Below are 23,952 nucleotides of genomic sequence, written 5' to 3' on the forward strand. Positions count from 1 at the left end.
AACTGGCGTATGCATCCCATTTTATGGTGAATTCTCCAAGGTCATACTCAGGCGACCAGTGCCCTTGAGATCTGGCTGAAGCTCCATGCAGAACAGGATTTTCCCTGGATGGTAAATATCAGAGCCCGACCCACAGACCTTTCCCAGGGCTCCAAGACACTGACCTTCCAAGACAGGGACCCTCGGGCGGGTAAGAGAAGTCAATACAAAATAGCTCAGAGCCTCGGGCCAACCAGCGCTGGCCTTACTCAGATCCACCTTCTTCCAGGTAATTGGCACCAAAGGAGCTCCAGGCCCCCACCCCATCCTGGGGCCAGCTTCCTCCAGCAGGCACCACCCCCCCAAGGGAGTCCCTCTCCAGGCAGTTCTCTCTGCCCGCTCCTGTGGGTGTGGTTTCTGACAGCTGGCTCGGAGCTGCTTTGTCCCAGTCACCAGGAACTGGTCATTTCTACCGTGGCTCCGAGCTTGAGGTTCTTCTTGGCCAGCTGTCTTCCCAGCTTCTCGAACATGGCTCTCAGGGAGAGACTCAGGTGAGTTGGGGACACTGCTAGTGTGTGGGGGAAGATGGGGCAGGACAACGGACCTGAGAGGAGTCCAGCCTGGTGGCCAGAACAGTGAATGAAGAGGCACAAAGGCCGGCCTGCTGAGTACCAGCTGAGCCATGGTGCTCCTGGGAGAAGGGGACTTGGAAAGAGGACCTTGCTCAAGGGGTTGAGACCGTCCATGAGGCAGAGTGCAGTGGCGGGGACACTGCATCATGAGAGATCTTGTGGATCTTGTCAGGAGAGCTGGGTAGCTCCTCTTGCTTTCCTTAACTCCAAGCCCCTTTGGTGAGCGAAAGGAAGAAGACCTAGGGCTGTGTCTCTCGCCATAGCCAAGAGCTCTCTCTGGTCCTGCTGGGACTGACCGTCCACGATTGAAACTTGTTCCCACTTAAGAACTAATGGTTGATCTTCAGCCCCTTCTTGAAAGCCAGGAGGCTGTAGGGGGCAGTGCACGGGGCAGGCTTGAGGGACCACCTTGTGCAGGTGGGAGAGGTGGGGTGAAGGGGGTGCCTCTGAAACAGCTGAGCAAGGTGTGTGGGAGTATGGGCCAGGCAGAGGCCCCTACGGACTAACGGCTGCCGAGCCGGGGCCTGGGAGGGAGCAGTGAGAGCTGGCAGGTGCCTACCACAGGCTTAGATCCGGGCGCCCTCTGAGCCCTCACCCAGGCCACTTGGGGCCCGCTCCGCCTGGCTGCCCTGGCCGAGGCCCAGCGCCCAAGATAAGCATCAACTTTTCCCGCCCAGGTTGGGAAGGGGCTGGCTAAAAGTTCAAGACACCTGGGGGCCGAGAGAGGTTGATTCCAGTCTTCTCCCGTCCCAGTAGCAGACTTTGCCCTCTGGGGGTCTGTTCTGGGGGTAGTACTGCAGCCCGCCCTCCAGCGGCCCAGTGAGGTGCGAGCATGGGAGGGGAGAGAAAATTTTCTGCAGGGGACACCAGCGGGAACGTGAGGTGCCTTGGGGGAATAACAACACAGCCAGAGACCCCTGGGAGATGAGCCTCAGGGCTGAGCGGGGCCTGGTCTTAAGGAGCCCCAGATGCTGTGTTCTGGCTTTGGAATCAGACCTCGGTTCAAACCTCAGCTCCGCCGCTTAACCAGCTGGGTGAGCCTGAGCAAGTGCTTGAACGCTTCTGAGCCTCAGTTTCCTCGTAAGGTGGAGACCTTCACGGCATCTCCTTCAAGGGCCTGGGGGCAGACCTCCTTGAGATAGGGATGGAAAACACTCAGCAGGCAGAGGGTCTGCCTCCTAAACAACGTCCGGATTGTTTGTAAAGAGTGTAGACTTAACACGGAAGCAAACAGTCTTAAGAAAGAGTGGGAGTCTTAAGAAAGCTGGGAAGAGAATGAGAAAACCATTCGTTGCTTTATTCGTTTGCTAAACAGTCATCACTACCACCAGCCACCAGGCAGGCTCTCAGGTTTCAAGAATACAAAGTCCAAGAAAACAGGCGCTCACAGGCTGGGGCGGGGCAGAGGTACAGAGTGTAGCTGGGCATGTGCTGGAGGAGAGGTCTGCCCGGGTCCGAGAGGCAGCTGGTGGGAGCTGTTGGTGGGGGCATCGAGGAAGGCATCGCGAGGAGGCTGGGTGTTGGAAGTATCCTCTGGAACTTCACGGTGGTTGGTAGGAGGATAAGAGCAAACAGCACAGAGGTGGGGAAGACACAAAGGCAAGTCAGACACAGGAATCCAAATGAGAAGCAGTGAGGCGGGAATGGCTCTGTGGGGTGGGGACAAGGGAGCTTGGGGCTCTGGGAAGGAGGCAGAAGCCAGAGGACTCGGTGACTGACAGCTGTGAGGGGAGGGGAAGGGGCCCCACTCAGGTAACTGGGACCAGTCACAGAGAACACAGGACGTCATGATGTCATTTACCGAGATGGAGGAGACGTGAATGGAGAGCAGGGTTCTGAGGAAAAGCGAGAGTTCCCTTTTGGCCATTAAATCTGAGCGTCCCGGGAGACACCCAAGTGGACAGAGCAGGTGGCACCAGTCCCCCCAAGTGTCCTCTGTCACTGGACCCATGATGCCCAGAACAGTCCCACCAGAGGCCCCAACAGTGACTCGGCCCCTTGCCAGGTCCGGGAGGGAACTCTGATCGAGGGTGTGGTGTAAGACGACTTTCGGTCTTTTCCCTGTGCTCCCGGCCCAGAAGGGAGTCCTTCAACCCTGGCATTTCCTGAGTGACTGGAACGTGTTTTGCTCTTCCCAATAAGCCTGGTCACCACGTCACAGCTGAGTTTATGCTAATAAGGTGACTTAAGGTAGGCCCCTCCATAGCCTCAGGATGGGCCTAGTTGCCAGAGAGATCCAGGCATTAGAGGCTTGGAACTTTCAGCCTCACCCTCACCCTGAAGGGGGGGAAGGTGGGGCTGAACACTGGGTCATAAAAACCCCTGAATAGCAGTGTTTAGAAAGTTTCCAGGTTCATGAAGGGGTCCAAATGCTCCGAGGGTGGCGCCTTCCAACTGCGAGGGAACAGACGCTCCCAAGCTCTAGACCATTCTGGATGTCCCTCTACGTAGCCCTTCATCGGGGTGTTCGTAAATAAACCAGGAAATGCGAGTAAAGTGCCCCCTGGGTCACGTGACCTGTTCTTTGAGCAAATTATGGAATATGAGGAGGGGGTTCTAGGAACCCCGGAAGTGAAGTGAGCCAGAGAAGGAGAGGCAGCCCTCAGGGTGACTAGAACACGAGGTGGTGAAGCCGGACAAGAGATGAGTGTGAAGAAACAGACATTATTTTCTTCTGTTAGACAACATTAAAAAAAAAAATTCCACTGAGGAAATTTGAAGATCCAACTGGCTTTCTTTAATGATTCATGAACCGGGCAGCATCTCATCTCAGCAGACAGAAAGGAGCTCTGAGGAGCCTTACAAAATGGAAGGCTTTTATAGGCAGGAGGGGATGGGGGGAAGGAAGCTTCTAGCAAAGAATGGACCGTTTCAAGCAGGGTCACTTTCCTCTGGGGGAAGGCGCGGGGTCTGTCAGGCAGATGACCTCACTAGGGCTGACCAGGTAATTCCAGAATGACTGGTTAAAAGATAGATTCCTGTGAGAAATTGGAACCAAAGTTACGTCAGATCCTAAATGTTGGTTGGCTGACGGGGGCTGAGTGTCTGTGGCTCCATTTGGGGCCCGCTCTTTCTTTTATAACAGTTCCCTCCTTTTGATCGGATTCTCGGTTTAATGGAGATGAAACCGTAAGGCGTGGGTGCCCTTCCCAGCTGTCCCTGCGAAGCTCTCCCACCGCTTGCTGCTGCTTTGCGTGGTACTCGCAGGTCATGACGTCAGGCTCACACTGTTTAAGTTAGACGTTCCCTGCATTCCCTTCTTGATGGCCCGGTCTCAGGGAGATCATTCGCTTGGGGGTCAGGCCTTCGAACGTGCAGGTAAAGCTTCTGAGAGAGGACGGTGCCCCAGGATTACTACTGTGATTATCATCAGCGGGACACTTCTCTCTGTCTAGAGAGCACTCAGGAGCCATGGGCCCCAAGACCCAAATCCATCAAAATCAAGTAAGGCAAAGAAAGACCCCAAGGAAGGGGTTACCTTTTTAAGCCAAATGGCTCGCTTGGCACCCTTCCGGAAGTAGTTTCAGCTTCCCCAGAAGTGTTCATCCCAGGGCAGCGGGAGGTGCTGGGCACAGCCCTGACTCTGTATTCAGCTCAAAGTTCATCAAGGGCTGTCCTATTATCAGAAACAGCTCCCAAGGGGCGCCTGGGTGGCTCAGTTGCTAGAGCGTCTGTCTTGGGCTCAGGTCGTGATCCCAGGGTCCTGGGGTGGAGCCCTACATCGGGTTCCTTGCTCAGCGGAGAGTCTGCTTCTGCCTCTGTCTCTGCCCCCACCCCCCCCCCTCTGCTTCCTCTCCTGCTCTGTTCTTTCTCACTCTCTGGCAAATAAATGAATAAAAACTTAGAAACGAAAACAACTCTGGCCAGAGAGTCAAAGGATTTTCACTGTGCAGCTAGTGCTCCAGCCCTGGATTTTTGCCACACTTTCAAGAGTTAAGGAGAATGACCTCATTTGTATTCACTCCCAACCAGGGAGTTAGGGACCTGCCAAAGGAAGGAAATCCTGAATCACAAAAGCCGCCCGGTAGGTCCTTTCTAACTTGATGACGTAAATGTAGGGGAGCTGACCAATGGGGTGTCTGGGTTTGCTTGTGACAGTTAGGGGCACAGTTAGCTAACCTTCTTAGAGAGGGCGCATTGCCCCTGTAGGCATTCAGAGGCCCAAAGGGGATGAAAGCTGCCACAAAGACAGACCCTGTGGGAGCACAGTCCACTTCCACGAAGGTGGCATTGTGAATGGATTCTGCCTTCATGGTCAGATCAGGGTTTTTAAAAGACAAATCCAGAAGTCTGAAAGGTTACCTCCCTGTAGCAATGGCCCCGGAGATACAGATGAAGGTGTTATCTTTCCAGACCACTGCTAGAATAAAGGAAGGAAAGAAAAGAAGTAAGGGTTTTTTCCTGAAAGTAGGGAGTCTTGATCTGGTGCCTCGGGTGGGAGCAGTCTGCCTGGATGTCGGCTACTTTTCCTTGTCCTTGTGATTTGGAGGGTCCCCAGCATCTGTGCAGGCCCAGCGGCCAGGTGGAGCCTTCTTTAGCTGTGAGATGTGTACCCAAGGTTCAAGTCCCTGAAGTTTGGCTGCCATCAGGGTAGTGAGGAGGACCTGGTATAGTCCCTTCCAAGGAGATTTGGGGCCTTCTTTGGGATCGGTGACTCCCAAGTCAGAAGGGCAGGAGAAACTTGGAAACATTCGTTTGGAAAGTCATAGTCGGATATTTGAGGAAAGTAGAAGAATTGAGGACCTAATTCTGTTTACAGGCATTTAACAAGATGCCAAAGACAATAAACGGGATCAGAATCTGGGATCTACAAAGAGCAAACACAATTTTTCCCTTTACAATTACCCCTATTTGCCAAACATAATCGCAGGTAAACTAATCTGTTTGCATTAAGTTGACCTGATTATTTATGTAAGTGCAGTAAGAATAGTGGTTGACCATTCAAGCCCATCTTAAGACTGCTTTGCCGATATATATTTTTTCTTTCTTTCCTTTTTTTTTTTTTTTTTGGTAAGATTTTACTTATTTATTTGACAGAGAGAGACAGACACTGAGAGAGGGAACTCAAGCAAGGGGAAGTGGGAGAGGGAGAAGCAGGCTTGCTGCTGAGCAGAGAGCCCAATGCGGGGCTTGATCCCAGGACCCTGCGATCATGACCTGAGCTGAAGGCAGACGCCCAACGACTGAGCCACCCAGGCACCACTGCTGAAATTTTTCATAAGGGATCTCAGATTGAACTTTTTAAAGTCTCTCAGGCAGGAAGCCAAGTCAAAGACTCACCATTAAATTTTATCTGATATACCTATAGTTCAGGTGAATTCCTATCAGTCAAAATCTTGGTAATATAACCAATGCTTCCAGTTGTGTCTTATTACGAGAACAGATTCTCGTAGAGCTTAGGCAAACAATTAACTATAGAGCCATGAAAAGACCACTCAAGAGTTTCTGAATTTGGGAGGGGATCAGGTAGGAGAAAAAAGTACATGTTTCATCTTTGTCTACAAAAGTATACTTTACTGAATTGCTGCAAATCATACCATTGAAGAGAAAAGGTTTCCTTAAATATGGAAAAACAAAACATTAAGGAACCAGCAATGTTTCAGACAAAAAGTCATAAAAAATTAATCATACTCCTTGTTCATTCTGTCCCTTGTCACTAATACATACTCTGTTTGAATCTAGTTTCCCTATTAGTTCTGAAAATTTTTACCCATCTCAGTTTTATGGCCTTAAAGTTATTAGAAACCTATACTGAATCTCCTTAAAGCTAAAACATGTTTGCAAAAGCATCACAGTAAAACTGAACCATCTGTAAATGACAAAAGACTTGAAAATGGCTGTGGACAGGGGCGCCAGGGTGGCTCAGTGGGTTAAGCTTCTGCCTTTAGCTCAGGTCGTGATCTCAGGGTCCTGGTATTGAGCCCCATTTCGTGCTCTCTGCTCAGTGGGGAGACTACTTCCCCCCGCCCTCGGCCTACTTGTGATCTCTCTCTCTCTCTCTCTCTGTCAAATAAATAAATAATATCTTTTTTTTTTTTTTAACGGCTGTGGTCAAACAGAATTGACAAGGAAATTTGACTATTTCTATAACATACAACATTTTAAAATAATAACCAGGATTATGACTGATAACATTATACCAGGACATATCAAATTTCCAATAATTCCACATAATTTCTCTCTCTCTTTTTTTAAAGATTTTATTTATTTATTTGCCAGACACAGAGAGCACAAGTAGGTAGAGCAGCAGGCAGAGGTAGAGGGAGAAACAGGCTCGATCCCAGGAGCCTGCGATCATGATCTGAGCCAGAGGCAGACGTTTAACCGACTGAGACACCCAGGCGCCCGAGTTTCTGGAACACTTACCTACCTACACAAATACAACATAAGGAACATAAGGAACGCTTCCTGTTACTTAATTTGACAATGGTTCCTGTATAATTTAACGTATCAAATAAGCCTGATGAGTTTGGCATCTCTCTTTCTATAAGGAGAGAGAACAATTCTTTTTCAGATTTTCCAAGGATCCTATGGAAACCTCAAAGTTACTTCCAAGTTAAAAAGACTTCTTGTAGGGGAGCCTGGATGGCTCAGTGGGTTAAAGCCTCTGCCTTCGGCTCAGGTCATGATCCCAGGGTCCTGGGATTGAGCCCCACATCGGGCTCTCTGCTCGGCAGGAAGCCTGCTTCCCTTTCTCTCTCTGCCTCTCTGCCTACTTGTGATCTCTGTGATCTCTGTCTGTCAAATAAATAAATAAATAAATAAACAAATAAAATAAAATCTTAAAAAAAATAAGACTTCTTTCAGAATTATATTATGGGGGAAGGGGGACACCGAATTTGTAAAAGATATCAAAGGGTTTGGGGGGGCTTTTTGGTAGGTTTTTTTTTTTTTTAGAGGGGGAGGGGCAGAGGGAGAGAGATTCGTAAGCAGACTCCACGCTGAGCGCAGAGCCCGATGTGGGGCTCAGTCTCAGGACCCTGAGGTTATGACCTGAGCCGAAACAGTCAGACATTTAACCAACTGAGCCACCCAGGCACCCCCGAAGATATAAAGAGGTTTTTAAAAACTTGATCAAATAAGATCATAAGTCATTGTGAAGCATAACTTGGTTATCTGCTTAACCATAATGACAATTACAGGGTCTGCAGAGATTTACCGAGAGTGAAGGAGTCCTAAAACAAAAACAAGCCCCAAGCTTTCCTAATAGAGAAGTCTGGGTTTTCTTAAGTAACCAGAGATCTGATATGAGACACAGGAAATTATTTTGAGAGGACAAAATCTTTCGTTTCCAGGCAGATCACTTGAAGGTAAAGGAAAACCTGTACAATCTCTTATCAGCTGCAGACCTATAGGCTTAGAAAACTCCACCCTTTTAACAGAGAGGGAACCAATTTTCATTTTGTACCTGTGCACTTTGAGGATTAACATTCATTAATTCATTTTTTAAAATGTATATCCATTCCAATCTTAGCTATCTTGACCACACATTAAAATCCTTTTCCCAAGATTCCTTTTGTACACACCATCTGCCACCTTGTTTTTTACAGTCAGATCTCGTCCTGTTTTTCCCATTCCGAATAACCAGCCTTCCTTGTAGGACAAAATTACTTTCTTTTCCCTCAACAAAAATGCATTTCTACTCCTCATACCTTCTCTTCCTGAAAATGCACATGCTGCTTTCGTTTCGTACAGAGAACTGTATTATTTCTCATAGCTTTAAACAATTGTGAATGGCCTGTTACTGGCAATCTTATGAATATGTTTCATATTCCTAAGAGTATTATGTTCTTCATAGTAAATTTTCCAATGTGGCACATGTTATTTTGTTTTGAGATGGCCTAGATATTCAGCGAGTTTGACTTAACTCATCACTTACCAAAACTTTAAGGTGTTGAGGAGTCAAAAGATTTTGGAAACTGGGAAGCCTGGGTGGCTCAGTCGGTTAAGTATCTGCCTTTGGCTCAGGTCATGATCCAGAGACCTGGGATCAAGTTCCGCACCAGGCTCCTTGCTCCTTGCTCCGCAGGGAGCCTGCTTCTTCCTCTGCTGTTCCCCCTGCTTGTGCACGCGCTCTCACTCTCTCTCTCTGACAAATAAATAATAAAATCTAAAAAAAATATTTTTTTGGAAACTATTTGCTGAAAAGTTCACCTAGAAATTCTTATCCCATTTATATCTGTTTGAATGATTTAATCTAACAGATTACCCACAAAAACATCGTTACAGACATCAAACTTGGTTATCATCCTAAGCTATTTTTCAGGCTGACAAATTTTTGTAACCGGGATATAAGCTTATTAGTGAAACAAGTAGAATAAAAGTTGTGTGTCTGTTTGGTATTTAATGCTGATAACTCTAAAGACATACTTAATTAAACCAAACTTAAACTAGCCTTAATACTGAATATGTTCCCAGATCACATGAAGCTGAAAAGTATTTGGGTTATTTTCTATTATATTTCTGAGAATTTCAGGAATACTTACTTCATGTAAGTGCTTACTTTTTTTTTTAAGCCAGTTAAGTCGAGCTCTTGTACAAATTAATGTGGTCAGTGCGTTTTGTAATAGAAAATACACCTGTCTAAACACTTTGATCATACAGACAGATTCAGAGACCTTATAGCTTTTTTTTGTTAATTTTAGCCACAAGGGGCACCTGGGTGGCTCAGTCGGCTAGGCGTCCAACTCTTGATTTCAGCTCAGGTCACAATCTCAGGGTCATGAGATGGAGCCCTGGGTTGGGCTCTGTGCTGGGCGTGGAGTCCGCTCAAGATTTTCTCTCTCTCGCTCAAAGAAATAAAAAATTAAAAAAAAAATAAAATTTTAGCCATGAAACCAGTATGGTAATGTAAAACTCACTAGGTTATAAGGGAAGAGTTGGAACAAGTTAAGCTTACCTGCTCAGATGGCTGCAGCTTTTTATTCGTCTTCATGGAGAAGACACTTAAGATTAGGATTTGTCCTTGACAAGTAATCTAATAGAAGCTGTGGACTAGATTTGGGGCAAGGGAATGTCCGTAGCAGTTTCTATGTTTTACAGGCCTCTTTCCTCCTTCTCTCCCCCTTCTGTTAAGAATTACAGTTGACCCTTGAACAACATGGCTTTGAACCACAAGGGTCCACTTACAATGGATGGATTTTTTTTTTTCAGTAAGCACGGTACAATGCTGTAAATATATCCTCTTACGATTTTTTAGATAACATTTTCTTTTCTCTAGCTTACTTTATTGTGAGAATACAATATATAATACATACAACATACAAAATATGTGTTAACTGTTTATATTGTCTATCAGTCAGGCTTCTGGTCACTAGTAGGCTATTAGTAGTTAAGTTTGGGGAGAGTCAAAAATTATATGTAGATTTTTACAGCCAGGCGGGGAATCAGGGTCCCTAATGCCTGTTGGGGTCAAGGGTACTTCCTGAGGTTTGCATTTCAAGGAGATGGCCTAAACCGGAAGACAGTCCCTGGTGAGGATCAGGCAGAGCATTTACATCTCAAAGGCACAGGGAGAGAAAGCAAACTCCTCCAGGAAGGACACGTGTTCCCTAAAGCCAGAATTTTTACAGTACTCACAGGCCCTCTGAGACAAATAGGAGTGAGGTTAATTGTTAAAGGGTGCATTTGATTTGATTTGATTTTTTTTTAATAATCGCTGTAACCAGTGTGGGGCTCACTACCCAGAGATCAAGAGTCACGTGCTCTACCAATTGAGCCATCCAGGTGCCCCGTTTTATTTTATTTTTCAGTAAATGCTGTGCCCAGTGTGGGGCTTGAACTTGGGACCAGGAGATCAAGTTCCATGCTCCACCAGCTAAGCAAGTCAGGCGCCCCTAGAATGGGTAGATTTTGACTTGTTTCTGGAGCTGCAATTTCTGGTCTTGGAAAGATTTGTGGGCTAAGGATAGCTACTTCTAACTCCTCCGAGAATTGAGTTGTAGCCTGGAGGACATCCAAGGACTGACATGACCATCCACCTATGCTGGAAAGATTTTCTTTCCCCCCAGTACATTAGCTTAAGAGAGGAGATCTTAAAAAAAAAAAAAAAAGTCATCTGGCTCTGAATATCAGCTTCCAATTTGGCCAAATTTATGACCACAGATTATTAAATCCTTTCAAATATTGGGGCACCTGGGTGGCTCAGTCATTTAAGCATCTGCCAGCGGCTCAGGTCATGGTCCCAGGGTCCTGGGATCAAGCCCCACACACAACAACCCCATGAACCCAAGAGGTATCCTCAACAAAGTTACAAAAGTTATTATCTTCACAAGATCTAGAGCCATTCCCAGAGACAAATAACGAGTGGCCTGGATTTAGAAAGGAAGGGAAATGTGAAAACTTGCTTTTCTCTTTCTACCAGGTACTAAGAGATCCAAGAGAGCTGGCTCTAGTAAGAATATTCTCATCTTTAGCTGCCTTCTTCCAGTCTTTCCCAGGATCCCATTTGCAGGCCCCTGGAGTGAGGTTTGTTTTTTGAAGTAGGCTCCATGCTCAGTATGGAGCCCAACACGGGGCTTGAACTCACAACCCTGAGGTCAAGACCTGAGCTGAGATCAAGAGTTGGATGCTTAACCAACTGAGCCACCCTGTGTACCCCGCAAGTGAGGTTTAAAGTAGAGGGTGTAGTTCCAGCATCTACCAGAATTTGGCCAGTTGTTAAAATTAATTTAAACTTTAGTTTCCCCTTTCCTGTTTAAAGGAATTGCTGGTAGCAGTATGGGAGAATCCCCTGGAGACCTGTGAACTCTGGGAGGGGCCAGTAAGGGGGCCCACCTTTGGGGGTAGATAAAGGACATTCAAGTTGATGTCGGAAATTTTGCACAGGGCCTTTGAGGACAATGTCTTTTCCAGCTTCTCCACTGATTACAACTGAGACATCAGTCCCTGAGCCAGTGTTTTAACGATGGGCCCCTGGAAGGTGCAGCGTGGGAGACCCAGGTGCTCTTTTAAGTCTCTGGCCTTGCAGCCCTGATAGCTAGAAGACAGATGGCTTGGTAGACTTTTATGATCTTGTATCTAAATTTTCATTGGCCTTTTGCAATGAAAAAAAAAATTTTTTTTTAATGAAGCTATTCTGGAATCTTGAAGCCTTTGGGAAGCTTCTGTATACCAGTTAAAATAGGTATCCCGGGGCACCTGGGTGGCTCAGTGGGTTAAAGCCTCTGCCTTCAGCTCAGGTCATGATCTCAGGGTCCTGGGATCGAGCCCCACATCAGGCTCTCTGCTCGGCAGGGAGCCTGCTTCCCCCCCTCTCTCTCTGCCTGCCTCACTGCCTACTTGTGATCTCTGTCAAATAAATAAATAAAATCTTTTTTAAAAATAAAATAAAATAGGTATCTATCCCATTCAGTTGGTTTGATTTGGGAAACCTTCCCCCCCACCGCTTTTTTTTTTTTTTTTTCAGATTTATTTGAGAAAGAGCGAGAGTGGGGGGATGGAGGGGGAAGAGAGAGAATGAACCTTAAGCAGACAAGCTGAGCATGTTGCCCGACACGGGGCTCGATCCCACAACCCCGAGATCATGAACAGAGTAGAAATCAAGAGTTGGCCGCTTAACCGACTGAGCCACTCAGGTGCCCTTGGGAACCATGGGAACCCTTGCCTTTAAGTGCACTTCTTACATGAGTGATCTTGTCTAAATAGAATGTTCTCCATAATGGCAACTGTAGTTCTAGGCTGCTTTAGTAAAATTGTGCCATTTCATAGATATCAATCTTTTAGAACTGTAGTTCTTAGACATAAAATAAGTCAGTGTGCTGGAAGATGGCACACTCGACTCTAGAATTTAAGGATCCCATTATCATTATTATTGTCTCATAATAATAAAGCCTTTGAGTCTCTCAGACCCAAACTAATACTTGAAAGGGATGTGCTGCTGGACTGGGTATTACGAGATGTTTTACACTGTGCAATGAGGATTGCACAGAAATTTTCTTAAGGCTGGCGGGAGACCTAGTAATTCAGCCTAACCTAACACATGAGTTTTGAGGTTAGGTGGCAAGTGCTGTAACAGTTTTTAAATGCTTGACCCATGCCCACCAGTTTTTGGAGCTTTCTGGCTTCTGCAACTCCCACTAGCGATAGCCTCTACCTTACATATGTGTTAACAGAAACCAAGTGACCACAGAAGTGGGCGTGTGGACGCCAGCAGTCATCTGCAGTGGTGGACAGAAGGCCTCGTGTGTGCCACCAGCGATTCCCAGCATGGAAGTGGGAACTGGGGGGAGGCCTGAATCACAAGCCCAAACGATCGGGGACCTGCAGCGACCACCAGCGGGCCCCGGCGTGGAATCTGGGGAGAGAACCAAAGTGCTGGGGGTTCCAATCAAGTTGGGTGGTGGGGACTGCAGACTAAACCGAGGGCTTGGGGCTTGGGCTCTGGGTGGAAGCCTGTGCTCGCTCAAGCTGACCAGCCCCAGACCAGAAAGACAGTGAGATCAGGAGTTTGACATTAGGAAAGACGGTAGAGCTCAGAACCAAGGGGAAATTACCTGAGGCCCTCCCTCAGAAACATGGAGAAAGAGAATTCAAAAGGCTCACGGGTACCATGCCTGTGTTTCTCATTGTCCCCAAAGCCACCAGAAGTCTCCTTTGATCCTGTTGGTGCCACCCAATCTGTTAAAAAAAAAAAATTCAGCTGAGTACATTTGAAGATCAAATTGGCTTTCTTTAATGATTCATAAATCGGGCAGCATCTCATCTCAGCAGACAGAACAGAACTCTGAGGAGCTATACAAAATGGAAATTTTTTATAGCAGGAGGGGATGCAGGAAAGGAAGCTTCTAGCAAAGAGTGGACTGTCCAAGCAGGGTCATTTTTCTCTGGGGGAAGGCGGAGAATCTCACTAGGGCTGACCAGGGAATTCCAGATGACTGGTTAAAGGTATATTTCTGGGACAAGTTGAAACTGCAGTTAGGTGCTAATTGGTTTGGTTTGCTGATGGGGGGCTCAGCAGGAGTGACTCCATCTGGGCCCCACTGCTCCTTTAACAACAACAAAAGGAACACCTGCTCATTGGACGGTAGAACGTGACAGACGTATATTAAGTAGAAATTCCCTCCTCCCTCCACTCTCAGCCCCCCACTAACTGGTCCGTCTTCTGAATCATGCCATTCTGTACGGCAGCCACCAGCGCTGTGTGGCTCCCAAGCACCGGAAATGTGGCTGATTCCAACTGAAATGTGCTACAAATCTAAAAAACACACTGAATTTGGTATTTAGACTTAGAACAAAACAAGAATATAAAACATCTTCACAATTTTGTATCGATTATACATTCAAAGGATATTTTGGATATATTGGGTTAAATTAAAATATTATTAAAATTCACTTCAGCTGTTTCACATTTTTTATGTGACTACTAGAAAATTTCAATTCATACATGTGGCTCACATTCTCCTTTTTTTTCTTTTAAGATTTTGTTTATTTATTTGAAAGAAAGAGAGCACACAGAGGGGGAGAGGGAGAAGCAGACTCCCTGCTGAGCAGAGAGTCCAATGTAGGGCTTGATCCCAGGACCTGGGATCAGATCATGACCTGAGCCAAAGGCAGATGCCCAACTGACTGAGCCACCCAGGCACCCTGACATTGTTCTTCTACTGGACAGTGCTGATCTAGATCTTTCCCTACATGTTTATAAAAGACTACAGATCTGCACATCTGTAAGTGCCTGGGTACACAGATGTGGGGGCTTTCCCCTCCCAGAAGTGAGATCAGCCTCTGTATGTACTGTTGTTCCCTTTTCCACTTACTACATCAGGACCTCTTTTCCAGAGAGTACACATACCTCCACCTCATCCTTTTAGGGGTTGTGTGTCTTTCCGTGGTATAGATGTGCCTAACTCATTCATCCAGTTCCCTGCTGATCAGCACTGGGGTTGCCGACATCCATTTGCTTTTTCCGACATAGCTACAAGACTGTCCTTGGTCTGCCCGCTGTGAGTCCCCATTTCTAGAGGTGGGAAAGCCAAGTCAGGTGAGAGCACGTCACGTGGGACAGCGAGGGAGCCGGACTCTGAAGGCTCACTGGACAGGGCTAAGAGGGTAGACTCGGTCTTGCACACAGCGGGAAGCCTTAACACAGCTTTGTTGTGGTGGTTGTTTTTCTAAATTGCTAACTCTGTATTTTTCCTTCATTAAAAAAGCAATATAAGCACATTACAAACAACTGGAAGGGAAAAATAAAGGAAAACAAAACCCTACTGTAAATTACTGCCTAGACACCTTTTTTTTTTTTTAAGATTTTATTTATTTATTTGACAGACAGAGATCACAAGTAGTCAGAGAGGCAGACAGAGAGAGAGGAGGAAGCAGGCTCCCTGCCGAGCAGAGAGCCCGATGCGGGGCTTGATCCCAGGACCCTGAGATCATGACCTGAGCTGAAGGCAGAGGCTTTAACCCACTGAGCCACCCAGGCACCCCGTGCCTAGACACTTTTAAGTTTTCCTTTTTTAGTCTTATTTTCTGGTGCATATTTTAATTCCTGCTAAATTATAATCATACTGCCCATTAATTTTAGAACCTGCTTCCTCCCCCCTCCGCCCCCCCAAAACTTCCTGGGTAAGCATTTTTCCATGTGACCACAGAGTTGCCAGTAAAGGATGATTTAGTCAGTCTGTGGGCTGACTGCTAGGGCCTGTGCAGCAGCCCACGCAAGGCTTTCTCCGTGGGGCCTCGAGTGGGGATCCAGCCAAGTCCAAGTGCCTCTCCTAAAAGAAACACACGGTCCTCCAAGGATCCCTGCTCCTCAGCCCCCTCTGGTTCCTGTCCTCCCCCCTCTTTCCAGCTGCATTTCTGGGAGCTGCCCAGGCCCCCTGCCTCCACCAATGCACCTTGGCTCACTCCTCTCCCCACCGCACGGGACATTCAGGCCCCTGGCCCTGGAACCATGACCAAGTCCTGCCCAGCCCACTGCCTTGACAGCCCTTCACCACTGACTCCTCCACCCACCCCCACAACCAACACCCTGGCTCACATTGCCACTAGCCCCGAGGGCTGACAATGGCTTGGCGCCGACCCTCCGGCCTCCAGCCCTGCTCCTGCACCCCCAGCGTTCAGGCTCAACAGCTCAGCTGCGGATAAAAATCTGACTGCACCACTCCCTGGGGAAAGTATCTTTCAGGGCTCCCAGTGGTTCTCAAGATGAAGCCCAAACCCCTTTGCGTGGAATGCAAGTTGGGGTGTGATCTGGCCTTGGCTTACCTCCCACCTCACCTCTCCCCACTCCCCCCTGCACTGCACCCTGCAGAATGGCCCACAGGGTGGTGCATATCCCAAGCTTCCTCTCATCTCTCACTTTTGTACATTGTTCGTTTTCTTTTCATAGGCCTCCCTCCCTGCTCTGCTGCCTTCTTGAGAGAGGCCACCTCTTCCAGGAAGCCTCCCTGACTTCCTCCCCATTTTTCAAGTTTGGCTCAGTTGCCACCCTCCAATTTGCCCTCAGAGCATCTTGTATTTATACTAATTGCAGCCTTTACTGTGCTACTGTGCTGTGTTCATCTCTTCGCCATCTGTCATCTGACCCCTTCCCTCTCTTTCTGACCACCCACGTCCTCCTGACTCCATTCCCCGAAGACGAGGTCTGTGCCTCGCTCACCTCAGAAGCTTTGACCTAGCAAGTGCTTGATTCTGAGCTTGTGCCTAGTAAATACAGGGTGAATGCCGGAATAAGCAGAAACTCATGAACATCTTCACGCATCAACTTTTTCCATACTGAACAGGTTCCTAGAAGTTGGGGAGATTGGATAAAAGGGGATTCAATTCCCAGAGCTAAGGAGCTCCCCACAAGAGACCCAGCAGCCTTCATCCCCACTGGCAGCATTAAAGTGTCTACCTCACTGTATCCCTGCAGCGCTGCTCTTTTTCTTTCTTTTTAAAAAGCTCATTTTAGGGATGCCTGGGTGGCTCAGTTGGTTAAGCGACTGCCTTCGGCTCGGGTCGTGATCCTGGAGTCCCAGGATCGAGTCCCATATCGGGCTCCCTACTCGGCAGGGAGTCTGCTTCTCCCTCTGACCCTCCCACTTCTCATGCTCATTCTCTCTCTCACACTCTCTCTCTCTCTCAAATAAATAAATAAAATCTTAAAAAAAAAAGCTCATTTTATAGGTAAAACATGCCAGCCTGTTCTAATTTGTATGTCTTTGGTTACTAGTGAGGGTGAACATTTCCGCACTTATTTGCCTCCTGGATGCATTTCTTCTTGGACGATTGGTCGTGTGATGGCGACACTGTTAAGGCAGGCGGGCGTTTTCCAGAATGGCCTTGGGGGCCGTGTGGGGAGAGGCTGGGAGCAGAGAAGTTGGTGCCCCAATGATCCCGGGGACAGGCGTGCAGGCAGAGTCAAGGGGGGGGGGCTAGGGGCACAGCAGGAGCTGAGCGCGGGGTTGGGGAGGGCATCAAGGAGGCCAAGTCAACCCAACCTGGGGACTGACAGCAGACGAGGGTGAGGGAGAGGGAGGGGTGGGGAGCAGCCAGGTTTCTGGCTTGGCCAACCGAACAGAAGGAGGGGCCATGTGCTGAGATGGTGGGCAGGTGGATGCAGGCGCGCACACACCACCACCACCACCACCACGAGGTGCCGCTCCGAGCTACCTGCTAGAGACACCTGCTGATGAAAAGCGAAGCGGGGTAGCAGAGGTGGCCAGGAGGCAGGAGCGTCTGACCAGGCAGGCTTCTTGAAAGAGACTGTGGGAGTCAGACTCCGGAAGGACTTGTAGGGCAGCGAGTGGAGTTGGGAGGATGTCCAGGGCATCGTGGGGGTCCGCTCCGGAAGCAGAGTAAGAGCGCAGCCAGAGTGTGAGGCCTTGCTCGAATTGCTTGGCTTTATGCAATCAACAGCCTATCGGGAAGCTGGGGAAAAGGGTCAGGAAGCCCTTCGGATACTGAGAGGGAAAAACCTCAAAGACAATGGTCGGTGGAGGTAGTGGAAAGTGCGAGAAGCAGAACAGCCTATCTGCTGTGCTACCACGTTTATATTTGCCTGTACATGCACAGACCACTTCTGGAAGGTGGCCCAAGAAAACAGTGGGACTGGCTTGCCTCCACGCAGAGCGGCTGAGTGGCTGGGACCAGGAAAGACTGCACTATGTATACTCTTTTGTACCTCTGAATGCCTGTGCCATGCGAATAGGGTAGATCTGTATTCAAAAATAAACATGAAACATTAAAATTACATAAACAATTTCTCATGTGTATGCGTGTATATAAATGAGTTGCTAATGCCCTTCCCCACCACCCAGGACCTGGAAGAGAATCTTCTGTTGGCTGATCCTCCTTACGCTGGGCTTCCTAGGGCTGCTCCAGTATGGGCTCCCCATATTCAGGTACAGCCCCCCTCCCCCAGTGCTCAGCGTGGGAACCGGCAGGGTCAGGGTTAAAGCAGCTCCTTCCAAGTGTGGGTGGTGGGTGGTGCCTGTCTTGGCTGCACTCTTGGCCTTGTGGGCTCTCCCTCCCTGCAAAGAGCAAAGTGGAAGGGCTCTGAGCTGGCTGTCACGCCCTTCCCTCACTGCCGCCCCCATCCCACAGGCATCTGGAAGCCCTCATCCCTATGGGCGTCTGCCCTTCTGCCAGAATGGCCCTGCTGAGAGACAACTTCACGGGTCCCCTGAATCCCTGGTAAGGAGCCAATGCCCACACACCCTCCAGAGTTCTGGCCCAGTGGCCCTGCCCTCCTCACATCCCTCACCCCAGCAGGACCGGGTACTCCTTCCGGTGGCCCCAGCAGGTCACACATCTCCGGATCCTCCCTACCGGATCTAGGCTAGGGATCTCTAGGGAGAGGGGCTGGGACACAACCATTTGTGGGTCCCCAGGGCCCAGCGCTGGGGAAGTGAACGTGCATCCAGTGAACGTGCACCAAATGGGTGGATGAATGGACCTATCTCTCCATCCCTGCCCTGGCCAGGGCCCGGCCTGATGTCCTGACCTGTACTTCCTGGGGGGCACCCATTATTTGGGATGGCACCTTCGACCCAGCTGCAGCCCAGCAAAAGGCTCTACAGCAGAACCTCACCATTGGTCTGACTGTCTTTGCTGTAGGCAGGTAAGGCCTGGGGAGGGGTGCAATGCTGCCCAGGCAGGGAGTAGAACAGGTGTGCATGTGATGTAGGGGTGGGGAACCCCGTGGGCCACAAGATCCTCAAATGAAGGAGTCAAAGACAGCACCTCTTGTCCCAGACTTCCAGGAAGAGGGCAGGGCCGTTCTTTCCCCACCCAGGGACCATCCTGATTATCTATGTAAGGAACTGAAAACAGCTGTTATTATAGCTCCTGATTCTGTGGGCAGGAATTCCCACAGGGCTCCGTAGGAAGGGCTCTTTGCTGCTCCCCAGGGCCTGAGCCTCCCCTGGGATGGCCAACTGCTGAACACCGGTGGGGTACCTGTCTCCACGCAGGCTTCTGCGCAGCTAGCTGGGCTCCCTCAGGTCCCTGCGGCATCAAGGCTCTGACTTGGTAAGCGAAGGCTCAGAGCCCTAACGAGGCAAGGGCAAACGCTCCCAGTCGACCAAAGGGCTAGCACAGCCTCTGTGCCGCGGCACCCTGTTGATCCAGGCAGGCAGTGGGAGCCCACGTTCAAGGGAAGGAACCCAGGGCCCCTCTGGGCAGCAGAGGCGAGCAGTCTGCACTCATTTGTGCCCGCCGGGAAAGCTGCGGTTGGAGGACTGGGGAGTGGGGCGGGGGCCAGCGCCGGGAGCGGGATCCCGGGTGGGCGCCGCGCTCAGCCTGACCCGCCCCGCCCGTCCGGCAGGTACCTGGAGAAGTATCTGGCGCGCTTCCTGGAGACGGCCGAGCGGCACTTCATGCTGGGCCAGCGCGTGGTGTACTACGTGTTCACCGAGCGCCCGGCCGCCGTGCCCCGCGTGGCGCTGGCGCCCGGCCGCCGGCTGCGCGTGGAGCGCGTGGCCCGCGAGCGGCGCTGGCAGGACGTGTCCATGCAGCGTATGCACACGCTGCACGAGGCGCTGGGCGGGCGGCTGGGCCGCGAGGCGCACTTTGTGCTCTGCATGGACGTGGACCAGCACTTCCGCGGCGCCTTCGGGCCCGAAGCGCTGGCCGAGTCGGTGGCGCAGCTGCACGCCTGGCACTACCACTGGCCGCGGCGGCTGCTGCCGTACGAGCGCGACGCGCGCTCGGCCGCCGCGCTGGCGCCGGGCGACGGCGACTTCTACTACCACGCGGCGGTGTTCGGGGGCAGCGTGGCGGCGCTGCGCGGACTGACGGCGCACTGCGCGCGGGGCGTGCAGCGCGACCGCGAGCGCGGCCTGGAGGCGCGCTGGCACGACGAGAGCCACCTCAACAAGTTCTTCTGGCTGCACAAGCCCGCCAAGGTGCTGTCGCCCGAGTTCTGCTGGAGCCCCGAGATCGGCCGCCGGGCCGAGATCCGCCGGCCGCGCCTGCTCTGGGCGCCCAAGGAGTACGCGGTGCTGCGCGACTAGGCCCCGCCAGGCCAGGAAGGGGGCCCCGGAAAGCCGTGCGGGCGCCCCGGAGGGCGGCGAGAGCTTTGGACGCAAACAGCCCTGCCCGCTCCGGCCAGGGGCCCGGTCCTGGGATCGTGGCGGTGGGAGGAGGACCGTGGCCTTTTGGGGAGTTTCTCGCTGGGAGGGAAAGATCCCCTTTCCCCCACTTTCTACAGGGACGGACGACGACAGCGGCAGCAAAGCACGACGGGGCAGTAGCGCCTTGGCCAGGCTGCCTCTACACCTTACACCTCCGACCTTACTGGATTCGGCTGATGCTTCCAGGAGAACTCTTTTAGCCCGTCACCCACCGCCATCCCCAACCCCCTTTTTGATAAGGAGACTGAGACACGAGAAGGGAGAAGGGAACATAGCTGCCCGAGGACACAGAGAATCTGTGAGTCAGTTTGGGCAGCAGGGCAGCAGCTGCACAGCCAGCCCTGGCTCTGAAAAGACAATAGCTTCTGGGCCAAAAGGAGAGAGCTTCCGCTGCTGGAGAAAGGTGGTGGCATCTGAGTTCTTGGCTTTGCCCTTCCACCTCCCCTGCCCTCAAGCATAGTTTGTACATATTTAAGTAATATTGTAATAAAATTATTCCTAGTGTCTTTATGGCCCTCTCTCCTGGGCACTGTCCACAGAAAGGGCATTTCCTTGAGGCAGGCCCAATAGGGCTGTCTGACGGGTAAGTTTCCTCACCCAGGACCGCTATCCAGAGTCTTCATCCTCAGTGGGGGAGAAACACGGGCTCTGAACAGGAGGTGAAATCATCAGGCCCTCCAGAAACGGTGGTCACAGTGCCAAGGAGACAGGGAAGGCAGCAGTTAGGAAAACTGAGGCCCTGGGAGGGTGGGATTTCACCCCAGGTCCCCTGAATCCTTTATGTAGTGTTCTCAAAGACCTTGCATTTTTAACAGCCTCCACTGTTCCTCCAAAGGACCGCAGTTCCGGGATAAATCACCCCTGATGGTTTTCACAATCTGATCATCTCTACAAGCAAATTCCACTTATTCATGGTATGACTTAAGAGATCTCGCCCCTCTCAAAAACAGTTTGAAGTTCCCCAGTGCCTCCCACCCCAAACTAGATTAGCAAAACCCAGAAGGCCATTTGGATTCTGGATGAGAGACGAGAACAGGCTAGGTGTGCCTAAGAACAGGTTATCGCTTGATGACTTTGAACTGGAACATCCCTTCCTCTGGTGGGCACTTGTCCGCCACCTCACCCTGTAATATTCACCGAGGGCCACCCCCACCGGCCTTCACCACGCCTGGGCCATGAGAGACCTGAGCACGAGCTAGGAAGATCTGGTTGGGGCGGGGGGGGGGCGGGATCTCTTCCTCTTCTCACTCTGCGTGTGACTGTGGACAAGTCCCTTACCTTTGCTGAGTCTCAGTTTTCTCATATGTCAAGTGGGGATGTCGATCACCCTCCTTGTGGAGGTTGTTGTGGTGCTCCAGAAAACATAATTTGCCTTCCCCCTCTCCTTCCTTGCCCCTTGTCCAGCAAGGTCACAGTGCAAAGGCTCTGCCAAGAGAACAGCCATTTCCTGTCTTAAAGAGGAAATGATGGCACAGGCAGGGGTTTCCATGTGCGAGGCTGGGGCAGCTTCGTGCTGTGGGTGGAGACCTTCCTGAGGACAGGGAAGGGTCAAGGAAGCTGCACCGTGGAACGGACGACCTCTTGGGAGTGTCCCTCTCCTTTGTCTTACCCAGAGGCCCTCACCGGGGGTGGGGGCATTAGAGGCACTTGGGGCAGAAGCAGGAATCACAAGGCGGGGCTAAGCTCTTTCTGCAGCCACCTCCATCCGTGTCACTGTCAATCAGCACTGTCCTCAGCACCTGCTGGGGGCCTCAGAGGCAGTGGAAGCTCCTGAGGGCTTCCAGGCGGGCAGGTGAAAAGCAGACTCCCAGTCCTCGGAGTGTGGCTCCTCCATGTCAAGTTTTCACCTGGCCCTGCTGCCCCCACCCTGCCAGGCCAGCTCAGGTGCCACCCCCTGAAACTGCCAAACATTGTCAGCTGTCTAATCAGGCTTCACTGATCATAAGGGACTTAGATCGGCCAGGGCCACATCAAATAGTAACAGTCATGATTACATTCACTGGTACTTAACTATGTACCAGGCACAGTTCTAGGCATTAGACATATATGGATTCACTTAATCCTCATATCCACCCTACAGATTGGTTACTATTATGTCGCTCATCATGCATATGAGAAAATCGGGTACAGAGAGGTTACATATGTAACTTGCTCCATGTCACACCATAACTTAAACTCGCTGATGTGAGAACAAGCAGGAAATTAAACCTGGCCAGAGGATGGAGACGGGAAGTCAGGAACTGAGTCTGACACAAGCTCTCAGGCTACTCCCTCCATCTCTGTCTGCTTCTGTCCTGCTTGTGTCTGGCCAAACACACATCCCAACCCCTGGACCACACGGTCTTCCGGTTCAGGAGTCCACCATCTCCTGACTTACTCTGCAACCATGGACTGGCGAAGCTGGTTGGAGAGCCAGTGGTGTGCTGGTAAGCGTTTAGCAACTGACTCTTCCGGGAATAAGAAAGCCCCCATTTGCAGCCCTTGCCAGTTTCTGTTGTATGAAATCCCACCATGGCTGATTTCAAAGTACAACATTCACTGAACGTGGAGTTGGGAAGAGGTGTGCCCAGTCCACTCTCACAAACCGTAATTGCCAGTACACACCACCGGCACCACTGGGTAGGTCTGGTCTGAGGCTCCCGCATTGGAGTCAGGTGTCCACCGCTGGCCAATCAGTTGTGACCGGGATCGGGTCCTGTGATACAAACATGGCTGCCCTTCACAGCATAGAAGGCCCTGAGAGGTCAATTTCAGAGAAGACAATGAGGCCTGTGAAGTTATCCAAAACATGTTCCTGGCAACTCCACACCTATTTCCCCCTCCAGATGTTAACATGTCTGGTTTCCTTTTGGGGAGATGTAACTACAGATTGAAGTTTCACTCTCTGCTCCAGGCTTAGAGAAACGGGATCTAGGTCTCAGCCAATCAAGTACAAACATTCTGGTCACGGTGATTGGTTCAGGGATGGTACCTAAACCAGTCCCAATCACATCTCCTTTATGGAAGACCCAAGCAGACTTTTCCTGGGGCTTCTGGGGGAAAGACTGCTGGAAATCGAGCCTGGAGGCTGGAGCTGCAGACTCCACAGGAGCCCGATGATGAAACCGACTCTGAGAACAAAGCCAAGTGGAGAGCTGGAGACACCACTGGACCCTGAGGCTGGCCTCACACCCACACTGTTCTGTTATGTAAGCCAATAAATCCGTGTTCGGATTGGGCTTTCTATCACTTGGAGCCAAGTCTTGACACCCAAGGCCTATGAGGGCTCGGGGTGAATTCCTGAAGGTGAGCTCCATGGTGACCCTTGGTAGAGTCACTTCTGTCTAAGGATGCCCAGCCGAGGGCCAGCCTTGGTAAACTTTGGGGGAATTAATTCCCACCTTTCCCTCTCAGGCAATCAAAACACTGACCCACATGGGGAAGATGTATGCAAAGGGGACTTCTTCATTCCCTCAATCATTGGAATTGCTCCCACAAGTCCGGGCACTCATAATGGACCCCCAACTGTAGGCAGGGTAACGGGATGTGGCTGCCCCTCTGGGAGTGGGAGCTGTGAACCTCACCAGTGGACCCCATCCATCCCAAAAGGCTTCACTCAGAATGAGACCAACATGGGTGAAGTTTGTGTTCCTGCCACTTAATTGCAACTTGAGCCTCAGCAAAAAACCCCTCTTGGTTTGCTGCCCCCGCCCCCCCCCCCACACACAGGGGGCTGTAGGGTAACCAACACCAAGCACTTGGCTCAGCAGCTGGGGTGAGGCTAGCCCACAGTAAGGGGCCATGTT

The 23,952-nt window shown here is 50.5% G+C and overlaps 1 protein-coding gene across 1 annotated transcript; it reads left to right on the top strand.

Annotated features, from left to right (window-relative positions):
- Positions 1-507: 507 nt before the first annotated feature.
- On the top strand, positions 508-20,047 carry A3GALT2 (alpha 1,3-galactosyltransferase 2; the record flags this gene model as incomplete). The annotated part of the gene is made up of 5 exons (XM_080801717.1): positions 508-530; positions 17,852-17,935; positions 18,138-18,227; positions 18,517-18,654; positions 19,360-20,047. The coding sequence occupies 5 exons, from the start codon at positions 508-510 to the stop codon at positions 20,045-20,047; spliced, it is 1,023 nt and encodes a 340-aa protein (XP_080657843.1).
- Between the last annotated feature and the right edge of the window lie 3,905 nt (positions 20,048-23,952).

Source organism: Martes martes (assembly GCF_963455335.1).
Source record: "Martes martes genome assembly, chromosome: 4".
Lineage (NCBI taxonomy): Eukaryota > Metazoa > Chordata > Mammalia > Carnivora > Mustelidae > Martes > Martes martes.